At 45.2% G+C, this 22148-nt stretch overlaps 1 protein-coding gene across 5 annotated transcripts in view; it reads right to left on the bottom strand.

Moving 5' to 3' along the window:
* The window catches only part of prkag2a (protein kinase, AMP-activated, gamma 2 non-catalytic subunit a), a 73739-nt gene that overhangs the window by 12081 nt on the left and 39510 nt on the right, over window positions 1–22148 (bottom strand). For 3 of the 5 annotated variants that reach the window (XM_048265729.1, XM_048265730.1, XM_048265731.1), the window contains 4 exons: window positions 13654–13955; window positions 9590–9641; window positions 5436–5542; window positions 2253–2334 (listed from right to left, as the gene is read on the bottom strand). In XM_048265729.1, coding sequence (XP_048121686.1) covers window positions 2253–2334; window positions 5436–5542; window positions 9590–9641; window positions 13654–13955 — 543 coding nt within the window. Of the gene's footprint in view, window positions 1–2252; window positions 2335–5435; window positions 5543–9589; window positions 9642–9854; window positions 10211–10236; window positions 10628–13653; window positions 13956–22148 lie in introns of those variants that run through there. The other 2 variants (XM_048265732.1, XM_048265733.1) reach the window with 2 other exon arrangements.

Raw genomic sequence — 22148 nt, 5'->3', positions numbered from 1 at the left:
TCAGCACTATGGGCAGAGCACTGAGAACAGATGACAGGAGAAAGAAGGGATGCCAGAGAGAAAGAGAAGAGAGAGAAGAGACAAAAGCGAATGAGCCCCTCTGTGTGCGCACTGATAACTGCATGTGTATGTGTGAGAGAGAGAGTGTTCATGAACGTGTGTGTGTTTGTTTGTGTGTGTCCTTCAGCTTCAAAGACTGATTGACTAAACAGATGTGTGTGTGTGTGTGTGTGTGTGTGTGTGTGTGTGTGTGTGTGTGTGTGTGTACTGCGGTGGTGTGACTGATAAAGCCAACTGCGACGACTGAGCTGCTTGGAATTAGGCGATGAGACTGCTGCTGACATTCTTTAATTAAAATCTCAGCCTGAGCACCGAACACCATGTGCACACACACACACACACAAACTAATTATCTCTAACAGTCCTTCCATCACTCATGTTGTCTATGTCTAATTTACATAGACACAGACACAAACAAGTATGCATCAACACAAACATTTCCAGCACACAATCCTCCTCTTAAGCACACACACACACTTACATGTGCACATACACACACACACACACACACACACACACACACACTCATCATCATGACTGTTGCGCAGTGCAGCAGGAGGAGAGTTGTCCACATCCCAGCTCTCTCCCACTCGCTGCCCCCTTAGGCGGGCGTCCAAACTCAGCTGCTGCTGCTGCTGCTACGGCTACTGGCCTCCATCCCACCCCCAACCCCACCCTCACCCCCACCCCCACCCTGACCCACCACCTCCTCCTCCTGACTCCAGAACACAAATGACTCCTGTGCCACAGAGAGAGGAATGACAAAGTGGGGACAACCGATCCATATGCCCATGCCATCGATCTGTGTCACGTAGGAGAAACCTACCCCCGCAACCCCCAAGGTGCCACTATGCAGAAATAGAGCCGTGACTGCAACCTGTGACTCAGCAGTTTACTGCCTGCCACTGCTCTTCACACCAGGATGCACTATGCAAATCATGACGACATTATTCTACATTATACATCAAAAAGAGAAACGTTTCTGACCTCGATATTCAATGCCACTGTGACGTTGCAAGTATAGCTGAACCTTTGACAGCTAGAAAATTATCAAGAAAGCCGTGAAACTAGCATTTTAATTGTAACAGACTTTATTTTTGCAGAGAGAATGCATCCAGTCATACGCCACTGCCATTTGCGCCTTGAAAAAAATTATTTATGACTGTTGCGCTTTCCAAAGAGCAAGTAATTCTCTCCACAAAGCCTATGGCTATCCTAAGCCATCAAATGTGTCATAAATCATAACAGGCTACATTACAGCAAGTAGGCTACAAATGTGCAGGAAAAGTCTTAGGTCCAAAATATTCCATGAATTCAACTCTTCAGCTTTCCAATCCTCTGCCGATTTACTGCTGCACCGTGCTATGCCGCCTCAAAATCTTGCATACATGTGTTGAGACTAGACGTGAGATTCTAGTGTAGCCACCACTCACGTTAAAGTTGATAAATGAGGGAATGAGTGGAAATGAGCGCACACCTGTACTACCCTCTACCCCTCATATGTTCATTTCATAAATGAGGGCTAGTGTGTGTGCATGTGTGTGTGTGTGTCACACCTCCATTCTCTCTTTTTCTCTCACACACACACACAGGTGTGCATGCGCGCACACACGCACACACGGCAAGACAACCGGGAGAAAGTAGTCTCTATTTCCATCTGCCTTATCACTGTAACGGAGCTCATCTATGTGTGCCAGTTTCTCCTCTTCATTCTCACAGTGGGACCAGCTCCAGGTAAAAGCCAAATGCCTGGACCGCCTCTTTCTATCTGTCTCACTCTGATACACAAACGCTTTGTGTTCAACACCCCAATCATGAAATCAGAGTATCATAATGAAGAACAATGTGACATCTTTAAGAGTTTTCATTTCCCGCACCAGTGGATGATGGCAGAAAAGACAGCAACAGTTGTAATGGCAAAATCTCTCAAATGGCTTCTCCACAAAGCTGCTGGCCAGGCTTGGAGAGCACCCCATCTAAATCCTCCTGAGTGGGAGGCGCTTACTCACTCTCAAGTACACACGTACACACACACACACACACACACACACACAGATCCTTCTTCCCAAACACATTGGGGTCGAGGTGCACTGTTACCAAACATGTCGCAAAACTGGTCAGCTTAATCATGGTGACTCAGCTGCCATGATGGAGTGTCAGGATGACTAAGACAGGTCATGGGCACCACTTACCCACAAAGCTTTGCTTCTTGGTCTCCCACAGAGGGGCCGCACGGACGCCATTGGCCACCAGAGCAAAGAACGCCTTCTTCACCTGCAAGAGGGTGCCAGATGCAGTGGTCAGAGAACTACAGCAATGGCCAGAGAGAACTAAAAGAACCAGGTGCCAGAGGAGATGCTTTTGCTTATCTCTCTCAATCTCTCTAGGACATGTGATGTGATGTAGATTGGCAATAATATTTATTTCTGTACAAGGTATAAGGTAATAATGCTACAAGTGAATTTAGATGAATTGTGAATGAACACTGTTTTAAGAGGTGAACAAGAAGCTATAAAGCCATGAAACTAGTAGTGTACTAAAGCAAACATTATGCTGCTAGCTCTCATAAATGTCAGGACTGCATACATAATGTATTAGGCACACACACACACACACACACACACACACACAGGCAAAGTATAAGGGACACAATTTGGACAAATAAGGGACACAAATAATAAGGGACAATTTGGGTCTGCAAAATACAGCATGTATTATGTATTACGTGCATGTCCCATTCAGTTTTGCATTTTGCAGAAAACACTCATTTGGTGACCTGCTATTTGCATGTCATAGGGCATGTTATTAGGAGCTGCAAGAGCTGGAAGACAGACCATGTCCAGGGCCAAGGAGGGGTGTCTGTCAACAGCTGTGCCCCCTGCAGAGCAGCTCCTTTTGGGCAAAGATGGAGCCAACTGCCCCTAACCACCAGACAGCCGTCTGTGTGGCATTCATCACTCATGGCTGTATCTACACACACAGATAAATATGTAACTAATCCAAACATCTCAAAGACAAATAGGCTGCAGCAAACATCCCCTGCTACCATGGTCTGTTGAAGCCAAACGTCGGCCTTGAGGACTTTCAACCACGTAAGCCTGACCTCTTCCCCTCATCCACCCAGTGCACAGTCCACAAGCACAACAACCAATCCAACAGGACACACTTCATACAGCACACTCCATCTAACACACATGCACATACAGTACAGTACACGCACCAACACTGCATGTCTAGCTTAATCTTCACACAGATCTACACACACTCACAGACACACACACACACACACACACTTCATACAGCAAACTCCATCTAACACACATGCACATACAGTACAGTACACGCACCAACACTGCATGTCTAGCTTAATCTTCACACAGATCTACACACACACACACAGACAGACACACACACACACACACACACACACACACACACACACTTCATACAGCAAACTCCATCTAACACACATGCACATACAGTACACACACAAACACTGCATGTCTAGCTTAATCTTCACACAGATCTACACACACTCACACGCACACTCCTCCTTCCCCTGCTGACACAGACACATCCACACTGAGCCACATGAGCACGTACACAGCGTGCGTGGAGCGGTCTAACTTCAGTGTAAACTCTTTCGCAGCACAGACACACACACACACACACACACACACGCGCGCATCGACACACATCTTGCATGTGTTCCACGCACACACACGCCTCCTGCACTTCCTGTAGTGACATAAGCAGGCCCAATCATCCACCACTCCTCCAGCCAACAGCATACTTTAGTCTACATCTCAGCGAGGAGTCGGAATGTGAACTAGAGCAGAGGGAAGGCGAAGGGGGCTGAAAGTGTACACAAGCCTGGCCTGTATGAACCTGTAAGGCAAATACCACACCCCCACACAGGCTGCCTCTTCCCACCACAAAGCACAGGGCTACCGCTGAGATAGTCTCACCAAGGAGACATTATCAACAAGGCAGAGTGCTAATGTAACAGACGGATCAATAATGTCAATAATGTCCTAATCAATGTCCTGTCAATAATGGGTTGGCGATATTCAACATGCTCTTGAAACATGGCTTCTTTTTTTTTTTTTTACTCATGCAGCTAGTCATGCAGCTAGTTGACGGCAATGCGTCTCACAGCAGCGGCTTCAAAAATTCATGACTCCATCTTTTTGTTTTTTACGACCGGAGGGGCGGTGTTGAGACCTGGCTCGGAATATATGAAAGTTTAATCATCCCATGGAGGAGGATAATGAGCCCCTCCATGTGTGCCCCCAACAACACCCACACACACCCACCCACACACACACACAGATGCAAACTAATTGCGGTGGGGCGAAGATCCATTCTCTCTCGCTTGCTTGCCGAGGATTATGGGCTGCCTTGAAACTGACCTGGGATCAGTTTTCATGTCTGCACTAATTATGAATACAGCATCACAATGAGGAGACAGGAGAGATCCCAGACCTGCATTTACCAGCCTCCTGGTAAATGCAGACACTGATATATAATCTGCCCTCCAGTGCTAATCACACAGGAAAAGCGAGGATGGGCAAGGCCGAAGAATGCACCTCATCTCAGACTCATCAAATATTTACCGACTTCATAGGAAGAAAAACAAGAATCCAATCTCTCTCATCCACTTGCACGCTCTTCATCGTCTGATGCAACATAGCCTAGGAAACCTTTCTTGAAGCATTAGACAAGAGAAAAGACCACTATCGATACTGACAGAGCAGCAACTGCACAGTAAAACTAGTGGCTTCAGGCAGATCAATGGTGTTTGGATGAAGTCACCCATCTTGGCTTGGATTTTTGCCAGTAGGGACAACTTGGGTAATGATGCTTTAGCACGATAGTATTTTAGCATTTAGCATTTTGTGAGGAATTAGCAGTAGGAGCTCATCTTCTCCTCCAAGCAAAACCTCAGGATTACAGCGAACATCCTTTACATCACAAGTAACTGATTAAGAGACACAGATTTTTAATGACATGCAGGCTCATTTCTCACAGACAGGCCTCTGATGATGAGAACCAAGATGATTAAGTCGGTGCATGACTTTCTAAAGTTAACAGAGTCACAGAAGGGCAAGGACTAAAGCAAAGATAAAAAATAGGCATACACTTAACTACAATTAAAGGGTTAACAATTAAAGGGTTCAAATTAAGCATGGTAGGTGTAAAGGCGTGAGTATATACAGATATACACATGAAAAGAAAGCAATTGATTATAATAAGCACAAAAACACTTCAAAACAGCTGATCTCCATGTTTACATCGCTTCCTCTTAAACACACAAACACACAGACACAAACTCACATATGCATTTAGACGACTGATCAATTCCAGGTACTTACTTGTAACGTAGTGTCAAAAACAACCAGTTTGGAACTTGTGGGAACAATGTCGTAGCACTTGTGGGATTTCATAAAGCGTGTGTAAATATCACTCTCAGATTCTTCAACTGCCAGGAGACACACCAGGAGACACACACACACACACACACACACACACACACACACACACACGAAAATGTGTTAATCACTCAAAATACATACATATTACTGTTACAAAGATACAAATGCAGATATAATGTACTGCATTACGCCAATCGAGCGAGCATCATTATCAGAGAGTGGCTCTTCTTTGGGGGTCCTGTCTAATGTGTGGGCAGGATGACTCAAGTGTCAGCCTCCGTCAGACAGTGCAATGGGGAGCTATTCAGTGGCGCGCTGCTGAATGCTGCTATTCTGGTCTGCTCCAAGAGCTTAGACCGGCTCAGACTAAGGCAGGCATGCAGACTGTTTGAAGCTTTTGTCTTTGCGATTTTGCCTCACTGCATAATAAAATAAGAGTCCAAAGGATCTTTCAACTATAACACCCGACAGCACAAAAGCCTGCCTCCAATCGACTGCATTGAGACATCAATCCGACATCCCCAGGAATCAGTTCCAATGGCCAACGTCACAATATTGTAACGGGATACATATGGCTGAGTGCAATCACACGTCTTCTGCCAGGGAGACGGTCATCACGCCAAGCGTGAGGGGTATTCCCTCTGCACACGGTGGCAGAGGCCGAGAGGAATGCCCAGAGAGATGGGAGAGAGAACTGCAGTGTCCCTCGCTGACCCTCACACTCTCCTCGGGCCGGCCTCTCCTTTGATGGCTTTCCCGCTGGACCCAGGGGAAGCGACGTAGGGGGAACAGAAGGGGGAGGACCACTCTAGAATGGCCACGCTCCCGCTGTCCGTCATCGAGCTGGCGCTTAGAGGAGAGAAGGGGGGGCACAGAGCCGTGTCTGCCGTAATGAACTCGATGAACTGCCTGCTGGAGACTCCTCCTCTCTTTCTCCCTCACTCCCTCACTCCATCCATCCCTCCCTCTCTTCCTCGCTTTCTCTCCCGCTCTCTGCTTTTCTTTCACTCAGCACTGCTCTCATCCACCTCCCGTACCGGTTGCCATGGCGATTCACACGGTCGCCATCGGGATACACCAAGTGGCGTCTTGGTTAGACGACCAGACGACAGAGGAGCCGTTTGTTAGCATGTCTGGAAGGCAGCTCTGGGTGTGTGTGTGTGTGTACTTGGGCTGAGGCCCAACTCAAAGGACACAGAGGCAGAGACACCCTGTGGGGGATTCTTAACCTTACATCAACACCACCTGTCTACATCACAGAGCATCACACCATTGTCGTTCTAACTGACAGCAACCAACAGCCGAATAGCGCTTACTTTAGCCTGTGTAGTCTGGGCCTCTCACCATTCAGACTAAAAAAAAAAAATCTACAGAATGTCAACACTTTTCTAATCAGTGAGGATCTGACAGAGCCTCATATCACACATGCCAAAATATCAAATAACGAACAGCTGATTGTAGGCTGTGTAATAAAACACCCCAAAGCCAAACCCTACTGTATTCATGCTTCACCTCAGGGAATGAGGTGTCCTCTATGGGTCAAATCACCTCTCCCAACACAAGCCCACAGCTTTAAAAATTCCTTTAGCTCTGGCCATTTCTTCAGAAGTGTTTACACTGTACCTGGACAAAAAGGGTTACTGGGCTTGACGACTGCTCGAGGGCTACTGGGTCCTTGCTATGGGGCTACTGGAAGAAAACCAAAAGCCATATTTGACTTTTTCTCTGCACCGAGATGCTGCTGAGCTGAATGGTTCTGATAATCACACTAGGTTCACCTTGTGCAACCTAAACCTGTAGCCAAGCAGCTTAGCTCGAAAGGGCAAATTGCTGACTAGACTAACTAACCCAAATTTACTCTGATATTGCCATCTGCAACAGAAAAAAAAAAAACAGTTTTACATTAACTTTGTATTGTCAGATCAGGGTTCTGTCAAACGCCAAAACTCACTTTATGGCATATGCCCTATTGCTACTTAGAGGGGGATCACAGGCTGGAAGTGTATGGACAGACACATCTACCTGATAAAGTGGGAAACAAACCACAATTGGGTCATTTTCTTAATTCATTCTCAATCTGTTTTCTCTAAGCTTTAGGACAGCCATTTTGCTTGCCATTTTACCTGATTCTGAAAAACGGATAACTGAACTTTCCCCACATTTTTAGTTCACCTACCTCTGTCAGCCAAAAGCATCGACAAAATCCTCTGTTTGTATGTCACTTAGCTAACAAAACCGATTTCATCCTACTGACCCTCATAATCATGGCCCTCTGCAGGACTAGTACAACTGCCAAATGCAAAGCTTAGCTAGTGTCTGAATTTTTGGATTTAACACAAACACAGGGCACTGCATCCTGGAACGGCTCCATGCTGGCTATTCAGCGCACTGAGTCACAACAGAATGGGCCTTTTGTTGCTAGGAGAGCCCAGATTTTTCACGTTTTGCTGCCACGGAATGCCATGGCACAGTTGGCCAAGCGCTTAATCTTATATTCCACGCGCTGCAATAATAGTATGTCTAAATATCAGTGCTGAAGCAAGCCAGGGCTTTAGCAATAGTTTAAACCAGGTCGCGTCTTATCATTCTGCACAGGCTAAGCTAGATGTGAAGAGTTCACTACTATTACTTCCTGTCTAAAATTAGTCCAGTGCCAACACTGGGCATTAGAGTGGGTAGGCTATATTATGAGATAGAAATATGCTCCAGCAAGAGAGATGGAGCAGTGGTTTATTTATGGGGTCGCGGGGATTCCCTTCCTATTGAAGTCACTGATGTTTCCATTAGTATGAAGCCAGGCTGCCCTGAAACAATCAGGGAAGTGCAGCTGTGTGTGTGTGTGTGTGTGTGCTGCAATACTCTCTGTCACAGGCAACGTAGGGGACTGCCCTAAACTGTGGTGACACATGTCCAATACCTTGAAAGCACAAACTGCTCATCATTGCTGCCTGCCCCAAAAGCTAATGTAATAGAGGGATTAATAAATGAACACAGACACTTTCTGTCATGCCTAAAAAGGGCATTTAGGCACCAGAAAAGTCTGCCAGCCAGCTTTGCGACACACCCTCCATCCCACAGGAAACACTGACAGCGAAGCTACTCCAAGCGCGTCAGAATCCCGAGGGTGAAGTCTGTGATATGTGGTTCTGTGTACGTGTATCTCTTCATTGGTTCCAGTTGCAGAACTAGACATGCTCGAGTTAAAAGTGTAATTCTCAGCCTCTGAAAGTTAAATGGACTCTTTCTCTGAACATTATATTCCCAAATTATGTTCTGGTCATATGGTAGGCCTAATCTGAACAAATGCAAAGAGACTAGCCTACTTCCAAAAAGGGGGAGACAGGGGAAGCTTTCTACTATCTTAAGCTAAATGTCACTGTATGGCGTAGTGTAGCCTAGTGCACATTTCAGAGCAACACTTAAAAGCCTACTTCTTGGTGAAATAACATCTCCATCAGCACCACTGATAAAAGTATTGCTAGCCTAGGCTACTTTAGGACACCAGTGACCCACACCGCTGGCAGTGATGGAAAGCTGTTTAAGTAAACGAATTGATATAATATAATTAATGCCTGAAATTGAAAGTGCAATACGCTTTGGGTCCTCTTGACGATGCCAAAGCGCAGCATCATGCACTTGCCCCTTGCCAACAGGTTCACTCAGAAAGGAATCCCTCAGTTAGGCTACGTAACCTCTGATTAAGCAACCTCGGTAGGTACGTTAGCTGGTCAAAACAACGTCCATCTAAAGTACAGTACAAGACACTACTCTAAACAACTGCATTAAAGTAAATTAGGAAATTAACCTCTTTCCTTCCACTGACAATTTGTGTCGAATCAAGCTTACAGTAACCCATGGCTGTAAGAAGTAAATGGCTTTCTTTATTTTCATTAAGGTCAGCAACGGCAAGCTGGCAAGATTGCTAATAATTAAACAAACTTGCAGGCTTTACTTTTGAGCAACCTGGAGTTCTTAGGAGGCAGATCATAAACGTAAAACACTGGAACGATGCACCTGCTCTGGCTTGTAAGAATGAGTGCAGATGACATGACAATTTAGGGAAAAATTCATCGCTGTCAGTTTAGGCTACTTACCGTCATCCTCGAGGTCAAGTTTCTCCAGCATGCCTTCAGCAAGACCGGGGACCTGTGAGCGAACGACAGACAGGGGACACAGTCAAGGTCTGATTAGATCTTTCCGCCTCTGCCCTCACTCCTGCCACGGACAATACTGTCCGGCAGGCGGGCACGTTTGCTAGAAAGCGACTGAAAGTTGGTCTCGGTGATCGACTAGCGAAAGTTGATCGGCAGAATGAGAAAGAATAGTTCCGACACTCTCCCTAAGCGAGCAACAAAATACCTGCTCCAATGCGGAAACATTAACCTCTGCGTCTGCTGAGAAACTTGCTCCACATGAGAGCGAGTGACTGATTTGGCAAGCGTAGGCTACGCAAGGCAATCGCTGGCTGGATGGGAGTCGAAGCCGTCGTTTTGACTGTAGCCTATACCCAAGCACAGCGGATCACCCGTTCACAAAACAGTATTCCGGTCTGATGAAAATGTGATAACGATGTTCAGTAGCCTCAGCCTGCCACAGAACTCCCCAAATGCAACAACAAAAAGCAAACAAAAGGAACACTGCTATATTGTGGTAGTGAACCCCCTACTCGTAGGAAATGGAGTATTCCTTTTTCTGCAGTCGCAAAGAACGTCGTAGTCTATATGTCACACGCGTAGCCTACCTGCGCAATTTCGACGATCTTCACTTGCAGGGGATGGTCCACGCTTTGTCTTAGTCTGTGCTGTTGTGACAGGCTATTATGCTGTGTGACACAATCGTATTCACTACCTGCAACAGCGATGTGCAAAATTAAACTAAAAATGTAGGCTATGCAATGTACAGGTTGCACATCGTCAAACTATTGCTATTTTTTTCATGATCGTTCCATCAGAAGCGCCGAAAATCCAAGACCGCGCGCATTGACCCACCCACCTTCGAGGAAATCCTCTCTTTACCATATTAGGAAAACCCCTGCATATGTGTTGCCTAGCAGCTAGGTGATGGGATTCCAGTAATTGCGCTTGGACTCTTTTTCTAGGGAGATACGTCGAGGAATACTGTGTAGGCTATCTATCAGGCCACTTCGTGTGATAATACTGTCCACTTCACGCACTGGCTACAGAGTTCAATCACATACATATTCAGAGTCCTATATAGATCAGTGGTTCCAATATTCTGTAAAGATATCTAGCGCGTTGCGTTAATATTAGCCTACTGAGAGGTTGCAATGCAGTGTCTGATCATTTATAAACTATAGCAACAGGCTGGCAGGCACAAAGTAGAATTGTGACAGTTTGAAAGGGGAGACAAGCAAATCCAGGGTTAACATTTGAAGAAACTGTAAGCTAATTGGTTCCCTACATACAGCTGACTTTTCATCTGAGAGCTTGAGCTGAGGGACTGACCAGAGTAATTACCCAAATTCCAAACGGATGAGTCAGGGTGGGTGTGGCGGCCATGCATGGGAGATGGGGGCAAAAACAAACCAGCCCTAATACACACAGGCGGTAAACAGAGTCTACAGAGCGTGCTGGCAACAGTTTTAAGGTGCAGCCTGCCTTTGGTGTTTCTATGAGACATCTCCATCAACTCCAAAATCTCTCATGGAAGGACTTGTGTAGAGAAAACGAATTGACAAATGTAGCTGTCTTCTAAATGTGATGTGGGATTAACTGCAAATCTGCTGCAGTCTGAAACATGATTTATTTTTATGTGGGAAGTTTAACAGCTTTCAAGAAACATACACATGGATATGAAGTTTCCTGTTAGGAAAAAGAACATTTCTGATAGTTTACCACACAAGACAGTTGGCTATTTGGGGGAAAAGTAAAAAAAAAAAAAAAAAAACACAAAAAAGGGTATTTAAAGGAGCTCTAAGCGATGTTACGTGGTTTCTAAGCTAAAACATTTTTTGTCACATACAGCAAACATCACCTCACCTGCACTAGCTGCCAATGCCCTGAATTCAACAACAAAAAAAAAAACTCGGCCTCTGTGGACAGCCCAGGCTCCATAAATGGCAACAAAATAAACCTGGGGGGTATTCCAAGTACGTGGTTAAGTGATAAACCTGGGTAAGTTAACTCAGACTAAGTGGAAAACCTCCTACAACAAGAGCCCTATGGCATTGTTTTGTTAGGCAAATGAAGCCATACGCTCTTCTAGGAGGTTTACCACTTACCCAGCCTTATCACTAAACCACATAGCCTACTTGGAATACCCCCCTGGTCCAGCCTGGACCATAAAAACATAACAAACTGTTCAAGCCTAGAGTTTCAATTGCACAGGAGAGAGGGGGAGGGAGTAGCGAGCTCGCTCTTTTTTTTTTTTTTGAATGTCAACAGAAGTGACGTTACCCAACATCGCTTAGAGCGCCTTTAAGACCAATTACTTACCCTATGTACTGTAGGCTGTATAATTTGAAACATTTAAATGATAAACATGTATCACTATATTCCTACGAGGTGTTTAAAAAAACTCACTTGAACCCACTCCCAACAGAATCCCTTGCAGCAGTAGCAGATATCAGAAAACTAAACGTTGAAACCATGAAAAGATGTTTCAAGGTCTCCACCTCTCCACTTCTTCTCTCACTCCCCCCTGTTTCTCCACTCTCTCAATCACACTCATTAATGCTTACAGTCTCTAGAGATCCCCCTTCACCTTACAGGACACTGCCCAGCAGGAAGAGTCTCCTATACAGAAAGGTCAGCACCATCAGACCATCCCAATACCTGTTCAGTCCCACTTTGATCCCTGCACACAGATGGTGACTTGCTGCTAGCCTGGTCCAGACTTCAAGAAACCAAGGTGACACTAGCGACCAGCTGGCTATGTCTCAAGAGATCAGAGCGCACGTCTAACTGTCAGCTATGCACCAAAACAAAACAGAGAGATGCATCTATATGACTTATATGATTAATAGGAGACTAAACTGAGTTTCCCATTTTAGCCTTTTATTTTAGAGCATTAGCTGGAATTTTCACTGTCTAGTGATGTTTGAAGGCTTTTACGAAAATGAATTCAGTTATAGGAAAGCATCAATGAGCAAGTCTAAGTCCATGTCCTTTCATCAGGTAATTAGGCATGCATGGGAGCACCACTGCAATAATTGCTCATTTAAACTGGGTAGAGACCTGGGGACAACTTGTATTCTTTTGAAGTCACTGTTGAGCAGGTTAATACCTACTTGGGAACTGTAGTATGCTTCTGCTCTAAAGCTGACATAAATCTCTTTCAAATTGTCAGTCTGCAAACTCCCCTGACACGGATTGAGTGTGTGTGTAAGAAGGAGAACCGGCTTTGCTAACTACATCAGAAGACCAGCACATCAGGGGTCAGGCAGGTTTGACAGCCACTCGGCATTCCACCCACACACCTCCTGCAGCCTGCAGCAGGGAGACCCTTGTTATCTATCTCTCTCTCTCTCCCTCTCTCTTTCTCTCTCTCCTCTCTCTCTTTCTCTCTCTCTCTCTCTCTCTCTCTCTCTCTCTCTCTCTCTGGGGCTGTGATGTGGAAAACAAGCGTGGACAGCTCCAAAGGTACTCAGGCCCGCTGCTCAGAGATGACTGACGCCTTACTCTTCAGAGGAGTGTCTTCACCCTCTTAAAGCACCTCCATCAGGCTCCGAACGACGGTCCAGGCCCACACTTCAGATGCTATTTTATCCCCTATCCATTGCGTGCTGGTCTAGAAATGCCAGGGGGGTTTGGGGGCCATGTGGACTCGGCTGGCTCCTGAAGAGCCCGTTGAGTGTCCGAAGGGGCGAGGCATTAGTTCCACAATGAGGCACCGAGCTGCCTGACTGAACACATTATTCTCCCTCTTTGGTTCCAGATGGGAGGGGGTTATTGAAATATCTGCAGCAGGCAGGCCACCTTCTCTCTGCAGACAGCGTGAAGGGATTCGCCGTGATCCCCACCTGATTAGATTACAGCTTGTTGCTTGGAATGTTGCAGCTGGACTCTCGATGTGTACAGACATTTTTGAATGATTTTATACTCATTTGGCGTGATTTATTTTGCAGATGATTTCTCCACAGCACACATAGACTTGCCAGCATAGACATGCCAGCTGTGTGGCACAGGGGCACACTTACCAGTCGTGAGGTAGAGATGGGGGCGGACGAGGGGGTCAAGGGTGGCTTGGCGAAGGAGCAAGAGGAGAAGGAGGAGGAGGGGGGCAGGCTGAACCGTGGCTGGCCCGTGTCCAGGGGCGAGGAGAGAGAGCGCGGTCGCTCCCGCTGCTGCTGCTGCTGCTGCTGATGAAGATGATGCCGCTGGGCCCTCTCCAGGTGCTCGTCCTGCCGTCCTGCCGTCCTGCGGTACGCCTCCACGGGTAACGACAGAGGCTTGGTCACCTGAGCAGGAGGGGTGGCGGGTGGGGAGGACATTCCCGAGGCTGGAAGAGACACAGGGAGTGATCAGAGGAGGCCAGGTTACAATCACATCAAAGTCAAGCAAACCAGATGGGAGCTGACTAGACCCAATCTACTGCTGAGTCGGTTGCTAACTTGGAAAACATGGCAACTGCATTTCATAGACAGCTGCTGCTTACACAGAAAAAAATGCTGAGAGCATACAGTTCAATGGCAATCATACCTGTATTGAATATACAACCAGCTGTAAGCCTGAGCAACAACAGATGATTTGTATTCTAAACATCTCTTAGTCTTGCACATACGAGAGAGATGGCCATGACAGTCAAGGCTTCCACAGGAATCCTGGCACGTTGTTATATTCTAAACACAAATGCATTCTAACCCCTCTAGTAAGGTTGTAGCATTTAAAACCATTCATTTCTTTTTTTGTAGCATTTAAAACCATTCATATTTTTCCTTTTTCATATAAAAAAAATATATATTTTTTCACCAATAACTGAAGACATTGCTTCCACATTCATGAAGATTACTGCATACAAATCCATCTGGTGCACACTGCAGGAATAATCTACCTCCAGCAGCACGAGGAAGGCAGACCGTTTACATTACAATTCCATTTCCAGGTGACTAAAAGGGACCCACTGCAGAGGCAACATGACGGGAGCGTTTAAGAGGAGGAGCAGGAAAGTGACAGGTCTTCAGAGTAGATTCTATTGGAGCGGGTGCCTCTCAGCAGGAAGCCCTCTCCAGGGGGAGGGGGATTTGTTGGAGGCTTTCATCGCTGTGTGTGTCACATGTACAGTATGGTATGTGTGTGTGTGTGTGTGTGTGTGTGTGTGTGTGTGTGTGTGTGTGTGTGTGTGTGTGTGTGTGTGTGGCTGTCAGCAGGGTTTATATACATATAACACAGTAAATCAACTTCTACCATATTCTCACGATTCAGAAGAATTTCGACAAATTAAACTAAATCTATGAATGTACCTAATTCAATTGTATGTCTTTTATCATCTTTCAACCTTTAAACACTATCCCACCTTCCCTCAAAACACAGTGCACAAACTGTAGTATGAACCTGTCATGACATAATCAAAAGGCTTATATGAGACTGACAACGCTGTCATCATGCACCGCAGTTGAGTTATGTGCACAGTGGCAGCAGCAGGAGCCTGCAGTCACACACTGAATCATCGGAGTCAAACACAGACAGGTGGAGGTCTGTCACCACCACACAAATGTATATGGGAATCAATCATATCATTGGAATGGAATATAAATATGCCACTATGCATACTGTAGCTCTGGAAAAAATGAAGAGACCACTGTACATTTTTCTGATGTCATTCTACGGTTGCTGAGTGACATTCTAATGAGTTGACGGTCATATTCAAATTTGCAGCGGTCTCTTAATTTTAATTATGACACTCAGCAACTTAAGGATGACATCAGAAAAATGTACAGTGTTCTCTTAATTTCTTCAGTATATATATATATATATATATATATATATATATATATATATATGTATGTAGTATATATATAGTATATATATAGTGCCGTTTCAAATTCAAATAATGCGCAGAGTATTATAACCGAGAAACTTCCAGTTCCCTGAGAAGATCCAAAATTCATCCCTTATCCCTCATAATGAATTAATTCTGTCTTCTACATACAGTATCTCTGTACACGCGTACACACACACACACACACACACACACATCATTCTTACATACCTATCTTATCCATTTATCAATCTATTTCTCTGAGACTTAGTAGCAGCACACTACAATAGGACACTCGCGGCTGTTTAACAGCTCGGTGACAGAGCCAGTGGGAGACTGTATCGGTGACACCGCAGCTCTCATTTCACGGCCTGTTGCCTGTGACGACCCTCCCGCTCTACTCTGATCTTCCCCAGATCCCCCTGGCTGCGTGCTGACAGAGCACAAATCTACCAGTGCCTGGCCCAACACTGGAGTAATTATGAACGCTGAGGATAGATGGGGGTGGGGTGGGACATGGGGCAGATTTAATCAAGGAGCATACATTGGACATCAAAGGGAGGGCTGAAAGTAGCGAACTACAAGAAAGCTGAGGCCGATTATTACTAGCTAATGAAGTTAGGAGCTCACCTCTGGTAACAATAACACCATTCTTTCTCCATCTCTCTCCCATGCACACACACACACACACACACACACACACACACTAGAGCAAATCTGCCTTTCTGTCTTTCACTGGGATCATATCATTCTTATCATTTTTAGCAAACACACTGAAGTGCCAGAAACCTTCCACATGATTTGCCGCGTGGCTAACAGCGTATTTGATTATCGCGGTGATATAAATCAGGCTCATCCTCAGTGCTTTAGCCGGATTGTGTTTGCGTCTTCCCTTTCTGCTGCTCTGATGAGACCGGATCTTGCCAGGCCTCCCTCTCCTGCGGTCGGATTGGGTTCTATCTGGCATGTCAGGATGGAGCAGGGGGTGGAGGTGGGGTGGGGTTTGTTGTGGGAGGGGTGGGGACAGCGTAATAGGATTTCCTCTTTGATTACCAGATACAGAGAAAGAGAAAGAGAGAGAGAGAGAGAGAGAGAGAGAGAGAGAGAGTGAAATATTGCCAGGCCTTGCATGGCGCAGCATGACAATGAGGTCCAGAGTGATGCGTGTACACATCTGTGTACTAATGGTGAGCACGAGTGCCACCCTAGTCCAGCTGAGAGTGCAGTGGAGCATCATCACCACTAGGGGAGCAGCAACAAGACATCTACCAGAGCCGTATATAGATATATACACTACATATAGATATACGGCTCTGACATCTACATACTGCCTGATAAAATAGATCTAGACATGACCACAGCAAAATCATTCCGAAAGAGGATGCTATTTGGCCATCTATTGAATACCAAATGTGTGTAGGCTATTGGTGAGTGTCTATGTCAACGTGTGTGGGAATAAATGTGTGTATCCCCAGTATACTGACGTTCCCATTACAGATACAGTAACTGCTTTCCAACTGCACTATGTGGTTAACAGAGTGATGATCCATCAGGGCACCATTAACACAGAAGACATGACCTACAAAAGCAGGCGACAGACTTCTCCCCGGTCCCCACTAAAGGGCTACTCTGGGAAGGCCGGGCTTCCTTTGAGTCCGCCGGGCACCAGACCAGCACTCACCAGCAGGAGAAAGCAGCGAGGGGGTAAGAGATGGAGAGCGATCTCAGTCTCAGTCTCACTCTCTCAATCCCTCTCCCTCTCCATCCTCTCCCTCTCCTTTTTCTTTGCTTCTACCTCTTTTACACCCGCCCCCCTCTCTCTCTCTCTCTCTCTCTCTCTTCTTTCCATCCTCCACTCCTGCCGTCTTTGTCTTTATCTCAGTCCCAGGGGGTGTTTTACTTCTCTCCGTCTCATAAATTCAAAGAGATAATTGCCATCAGGACCACAGCCATCATGTGGCTACTGCTGATACAGGAAATAAGAAGCACATGTTTGCACAAGCACGATAGCACACAAACAACACACAAAGACTCCCCAGCCCATATCCAGCCATGAGCACAATCAGGAGAAGACCTGACAAAGCTTATGGTTGATATTCAAGAGCTGCAGACAGTTTATTTAAAATCACAGACATCATGATAGCCTATTCTTGTTTAGCACTTTCACAAGCAAGGCCACCAGACACTCCCAGAGAGACAACTGCATCACACTGATATGCACTGATTCCTACATCAATAATAAAATAAGAATTTTAAGACTGAGGTGTATTCACACCCCCAGATGTGTTTAAATACTGATTGCTGGTATTTCATGCATAATGCATAATACTCTCAAGGAAGAGAGAGATCTTGCACACAAATAAATATGTTTTTTTGAGTTCACTGTCAGAGTGGGAGACAAACATTTATGACATTGATTTGCTGAGTCCAAACTGTTCTCAGAGGACCTGATATTCTGTCTGACATAAGCTTTGTTGTGCAAATTTCAAGGTGATCCACAGTGTTTTGTTTTTTTTTCCGGGACCTTTTTACATTTCATTGTGAAGCTAAAAGAATGAGTCCCGATTTGGAGGCGTAGTCCTACCTTCTGAAAATGCAACCGCATGAAAGAGTAAGTCGCTGGCTGTGAATGCGATAAAAGCCGATGACATTGAATAAGCCTTTCAAAGTCCAATGGCGCACAAGGCTTTCACCATTTACCACTCACTCACTTTTTTTTATACAAGAAAGAGAAAAAGAAAAGAACAGGGGGCAAAAGGGTTCGTTTTATCTTCTTCTTAACCATTCATCATTCTCATGTTCATTTCATTTTCATCCAGGGACACACTGGCAAACATCGCTTGCGTAACGCTCGGTGAGAGGGGGGAGCAAATTGGATTTTTCAAATTAAAGGAGAGGCCGAGGCCGGCAAGGATAATGTGATAATGTGGATTGCCGTTTGAGTCGAGGATTATTGCCCACCGGGGGGAAAGCCCAGAATGAGAGACAGTGAGTCGGCGATGTCCGCAAAGGCCATAAAGTGTTCCCGTGGGTGAGCTGACGCAGATAAAGAGAACACAGCCTACGTAACTAACTTTCCTGACCTCTAGTCATCACAAGAGATCTCACACACACGTAGACACACACACACACACACACACACACACACACACACACACACACACCATTGCAAACTAATTTGACATGAATGAATTAAAAATCTAAATTCATATGTGATTCATCAATTTAAATAAGATTATACACACACCAAATATCAAACTATTTTAAACCAATTTGGCATGAATGACCTAAAAATCAAATTAGTTTGTGATTCTTCAATGTACATAAGATTCATAGGCCTATTCTATTGCATACAATACGGTATGCTTTAAGTAGGACACCCATGTAGCACATTTCCTGTTGGTCTTTGACTTCCAGCACCCACAGCATGAGGTCAGAGACCCTTGTATGTAGGGGTCATGACCTCTGCCCCTGGTGTCAAGTCAGTTAACCCAACGCTCAGAACTTTTGATCCTTATCACAAAAGATGAAAGAGAACGTTGATTATCTATTAACCACACTGTTGACCTGGGCTGCATTTGTGTTCAAAAGCATTACGGTCATGACCAAGAGAAAGCTCAAAAGCTCAAAGTTCAAAACCTCATTTTCAAGATGGTTGTAGCACAGTGAAATGGTCTGTGAAAAACATCAACATAATCCAAAAAAACTTCTCACCTAAAACGTACAGCTCTTCTCTCCACACTCTGCAAGTACTCTAAAGTACTCTAAAGTCTCAATTTGTCAAAATGTGTCAACCTGGAGAAAACATCCCTGAAATGGAAAATATGATTAAGAGGACAAGATTGTAATATTACCTCTCTAGACATGGATGACGAGAAGATTATTAAACTACGACACTGATATCACATATTGAACAAGCTCCATTTTACACTGTAGAGAAAGGCAATGCAAGCCCTGCAAGCAATGCCACCTCAGACTGTGTTCTCTGACACACCTGCTCAATTTTTCAAACATAATCAGATTATTTATTCAGGCCTCGATGCGCCTGCTGAGACTCTTGGAGCAGATGGACTGAGTTAAAACAACAACACTCAACACAGTTGACTCTGCACTGCTAATGACAGCTGACAAAATAGAGAGGTGCCTGATGTTTGATATTCTTGGCTCATCCTGAGGACCTTGTCTGCGCAACAATAATGTGTGTTTGTTCCGGTGTGTGGAAGTGATCACGAGTGTCACGCTTCTAAAGCCCCACTGAACTGAGACCCAGTTGGCAGGCGGTCAGACTGAGCCGAGGTCTAAATCTGGGGTTCGGATGAGAGACGGGATGAGATGGGTCGGGTCAGGTTCAGGCTCGGTGGCCGTGCTGATGGGAAACCATCGAAACACACACTGTGAAATGCCAATCCGTTAAAAAGAACTAGGGGCAGAGCTCTGATGGGAGGCAAGCAGGGACCATGACAACAGAGAGAGAAAGAGAGGGGGGGTGGATGGATAGATAGAGGGAGCAAGAGGGAGAGAGAGGGAAAGGGAGAGAGAGTGGGAAAGAGAGGGTGAGGGTCTTGACCGTAGGTAATGAGAGAGAGGGAGCAGAGAGAAAGAGAACGAGGGAGCAGAAAGCAGCGGGTTGTTTGTGAGTGCACAGCAGGAGGACAGGCTACAGCACATTAATATATGATAGCAACTAAGCATGAGTCACTGACTGGGCTGCTGGCAAACAGCCTCCCAAAACACAGACAAAAATAGGCCTACCTTCCTAACTGAGACTAGCCTACTCCATCTCACTGTTTTAAGTGCACAGAGAGGCAATTTACCTAGAATAGATGCAATGAAGTAGCATTATTAACACATCAACCGTTTTAGTGCATCAACAGTTGCTGTTTTATATAGACCTACTATTAAAGTGCGCTCACTTACCATCACACACACACACACACACACACACACACACACACACTGTTGCCTAAACTAGTTGTAAGCGGATACTTTCTGTGGCTTGTATGTAGGCCTACTATGACTATGACACGCAAGTGAATGAGTAAAGGAGAAGACAGACGACAGCCTGGAACGTTTCTCTGTGGTAGTGGTGAGCCGGCAAAAATATTGCCCCTCATGAAGGAACTTGCATCAGTTTTATGATGCGTAAAATAACTTGGCTGTTGACTGCAGTAAACACTCTTAGCATCACTCTCAGAAGGCATTCGTTTGATAAGCCGGCGAGGCAGTGCTCTGACACTTGCGTGATAAATGGCCAGGATTAAAGTGTCAGGAAGCCACTATGGAGTAATAGATTCACATATTTTGCTTAGATCACACCAATATGAATGCAAACAGTGCCACCTAGCGCAAAAACATGAAAATGCGCCTGGGAAAATTGCTATTGCTGTCGTTGCTTCGCTGTTCCTTTCCCAAAGACTGACCTACATCCTGTCTCTCTTAAAAACGTTTGCAGTAACCTCCATAATGAGACAGGGGCACAGTGACTCATCAACAGCCACCACTAACCTAGGGCTTCTACACAGGAGTGCACTTTCTGAAGCCGACAGAACACAAGCCATTTCTGTGCCAGATGGCTGGCACAGAAATGTTGCATCATCATCACAGCCAGGCCACTGAACAGTCATTCTGTCCGTGCTCCAGGAACCAGTATTCTACCAGCCTACTGTAGTATTCTGTGCATTGGTTTACATATGCAGACAGAGTGGTGTCATATGATCTCATTGAACTCTCTCTCTCTCTCTCTCTATCTGTGCGTGCATGTGCACACACATGCATGTGTGGTGAGAAACAGAATACATCAAATGCCTATGTTTTGAATTCCAAGACCATGATTAGAAAGACTGCTCTGTCTTAGTGTCCAATTAACGGGATGTAGCCAATACATCGTCATATTGCTGGATTTCAATAATGAAAATTTGAATGCCATTTATACTATATCAACCAGTATTACTTTATTTAGATTCAAATTAAAATAAAGATAAATATCAACATTTTCAATGCCAAATGATCTTAGATGTCTCCCACCTCATGAGAAAAGAGACGTTTTAACAACCTGCCATCTTGCCTTCCCACCTTGTCATCACTAGCCCAAGTCATTCCTCTTTTTAGCCTGTGATTAATATCCAGCTGCCAGCCTTATATCACTCCTAAGAACAGAGTTCCCTGTAGTGATGTCTACAGAGTGTTTGTTTACCCACAGCTTTCCAGTCAGTTACAGTTACATGAAGATTGATATAGCACTGATGATAGATGTTATGACAGAGTGGCAGTTTGCAATGGTACAAGATCACAAAGTCTGCAGTGAGAAGTAGAGACAGAACAGCAAAAGTGTAAGAGTCCACGGAAAGACGGAAACAAGATAGAGTAGAGGACTAAGTAAAAGAGGCTGTGAGACTATAGCTGCTTTCAGAGGTAGGTTTAAGTCAACATGTTCTGCGGATGTCTGTATATCTGAACAACATAACCGGCCATTTGGAACTCCGAACTTAGCCGGCTCTTACACTACTCCCCTCCTAGTATTATTTAAATGAGCTCATGTCTGAACGAAGCGCAGAACATGCAGAGATTCTGTTCATGTGCGTGTTCAACCACGTTCAACCTGTTCAAACATGCAGAGATTCTGTTCATGTGCGTTGGTGTCATTCACACATAACGTCCGCATGTTAGCATCATATCTGAATCACCCAAAGGACCTCCGTTTGACAAAGAAATGTA

This window comes from Alosa alosa, chromosome 16 (assembly GCF_017589495.1).
Source record: "Alosa alosa isolate M-15738 ecotype Scorff River chromosome 16, AALO_Geno_1.1, whole genome shotgun sequence".
Classification (NCBI taxonomy): domain Eukaryota; kingdom Metazoa; phylum Chordata; class Actinopteri; order Clupeiformes; family Clupeidae; genus Alosa; species Alosa alosa.
This window is presented reverse-complemented; position numbering and strand designations above follow the sequence as displayed.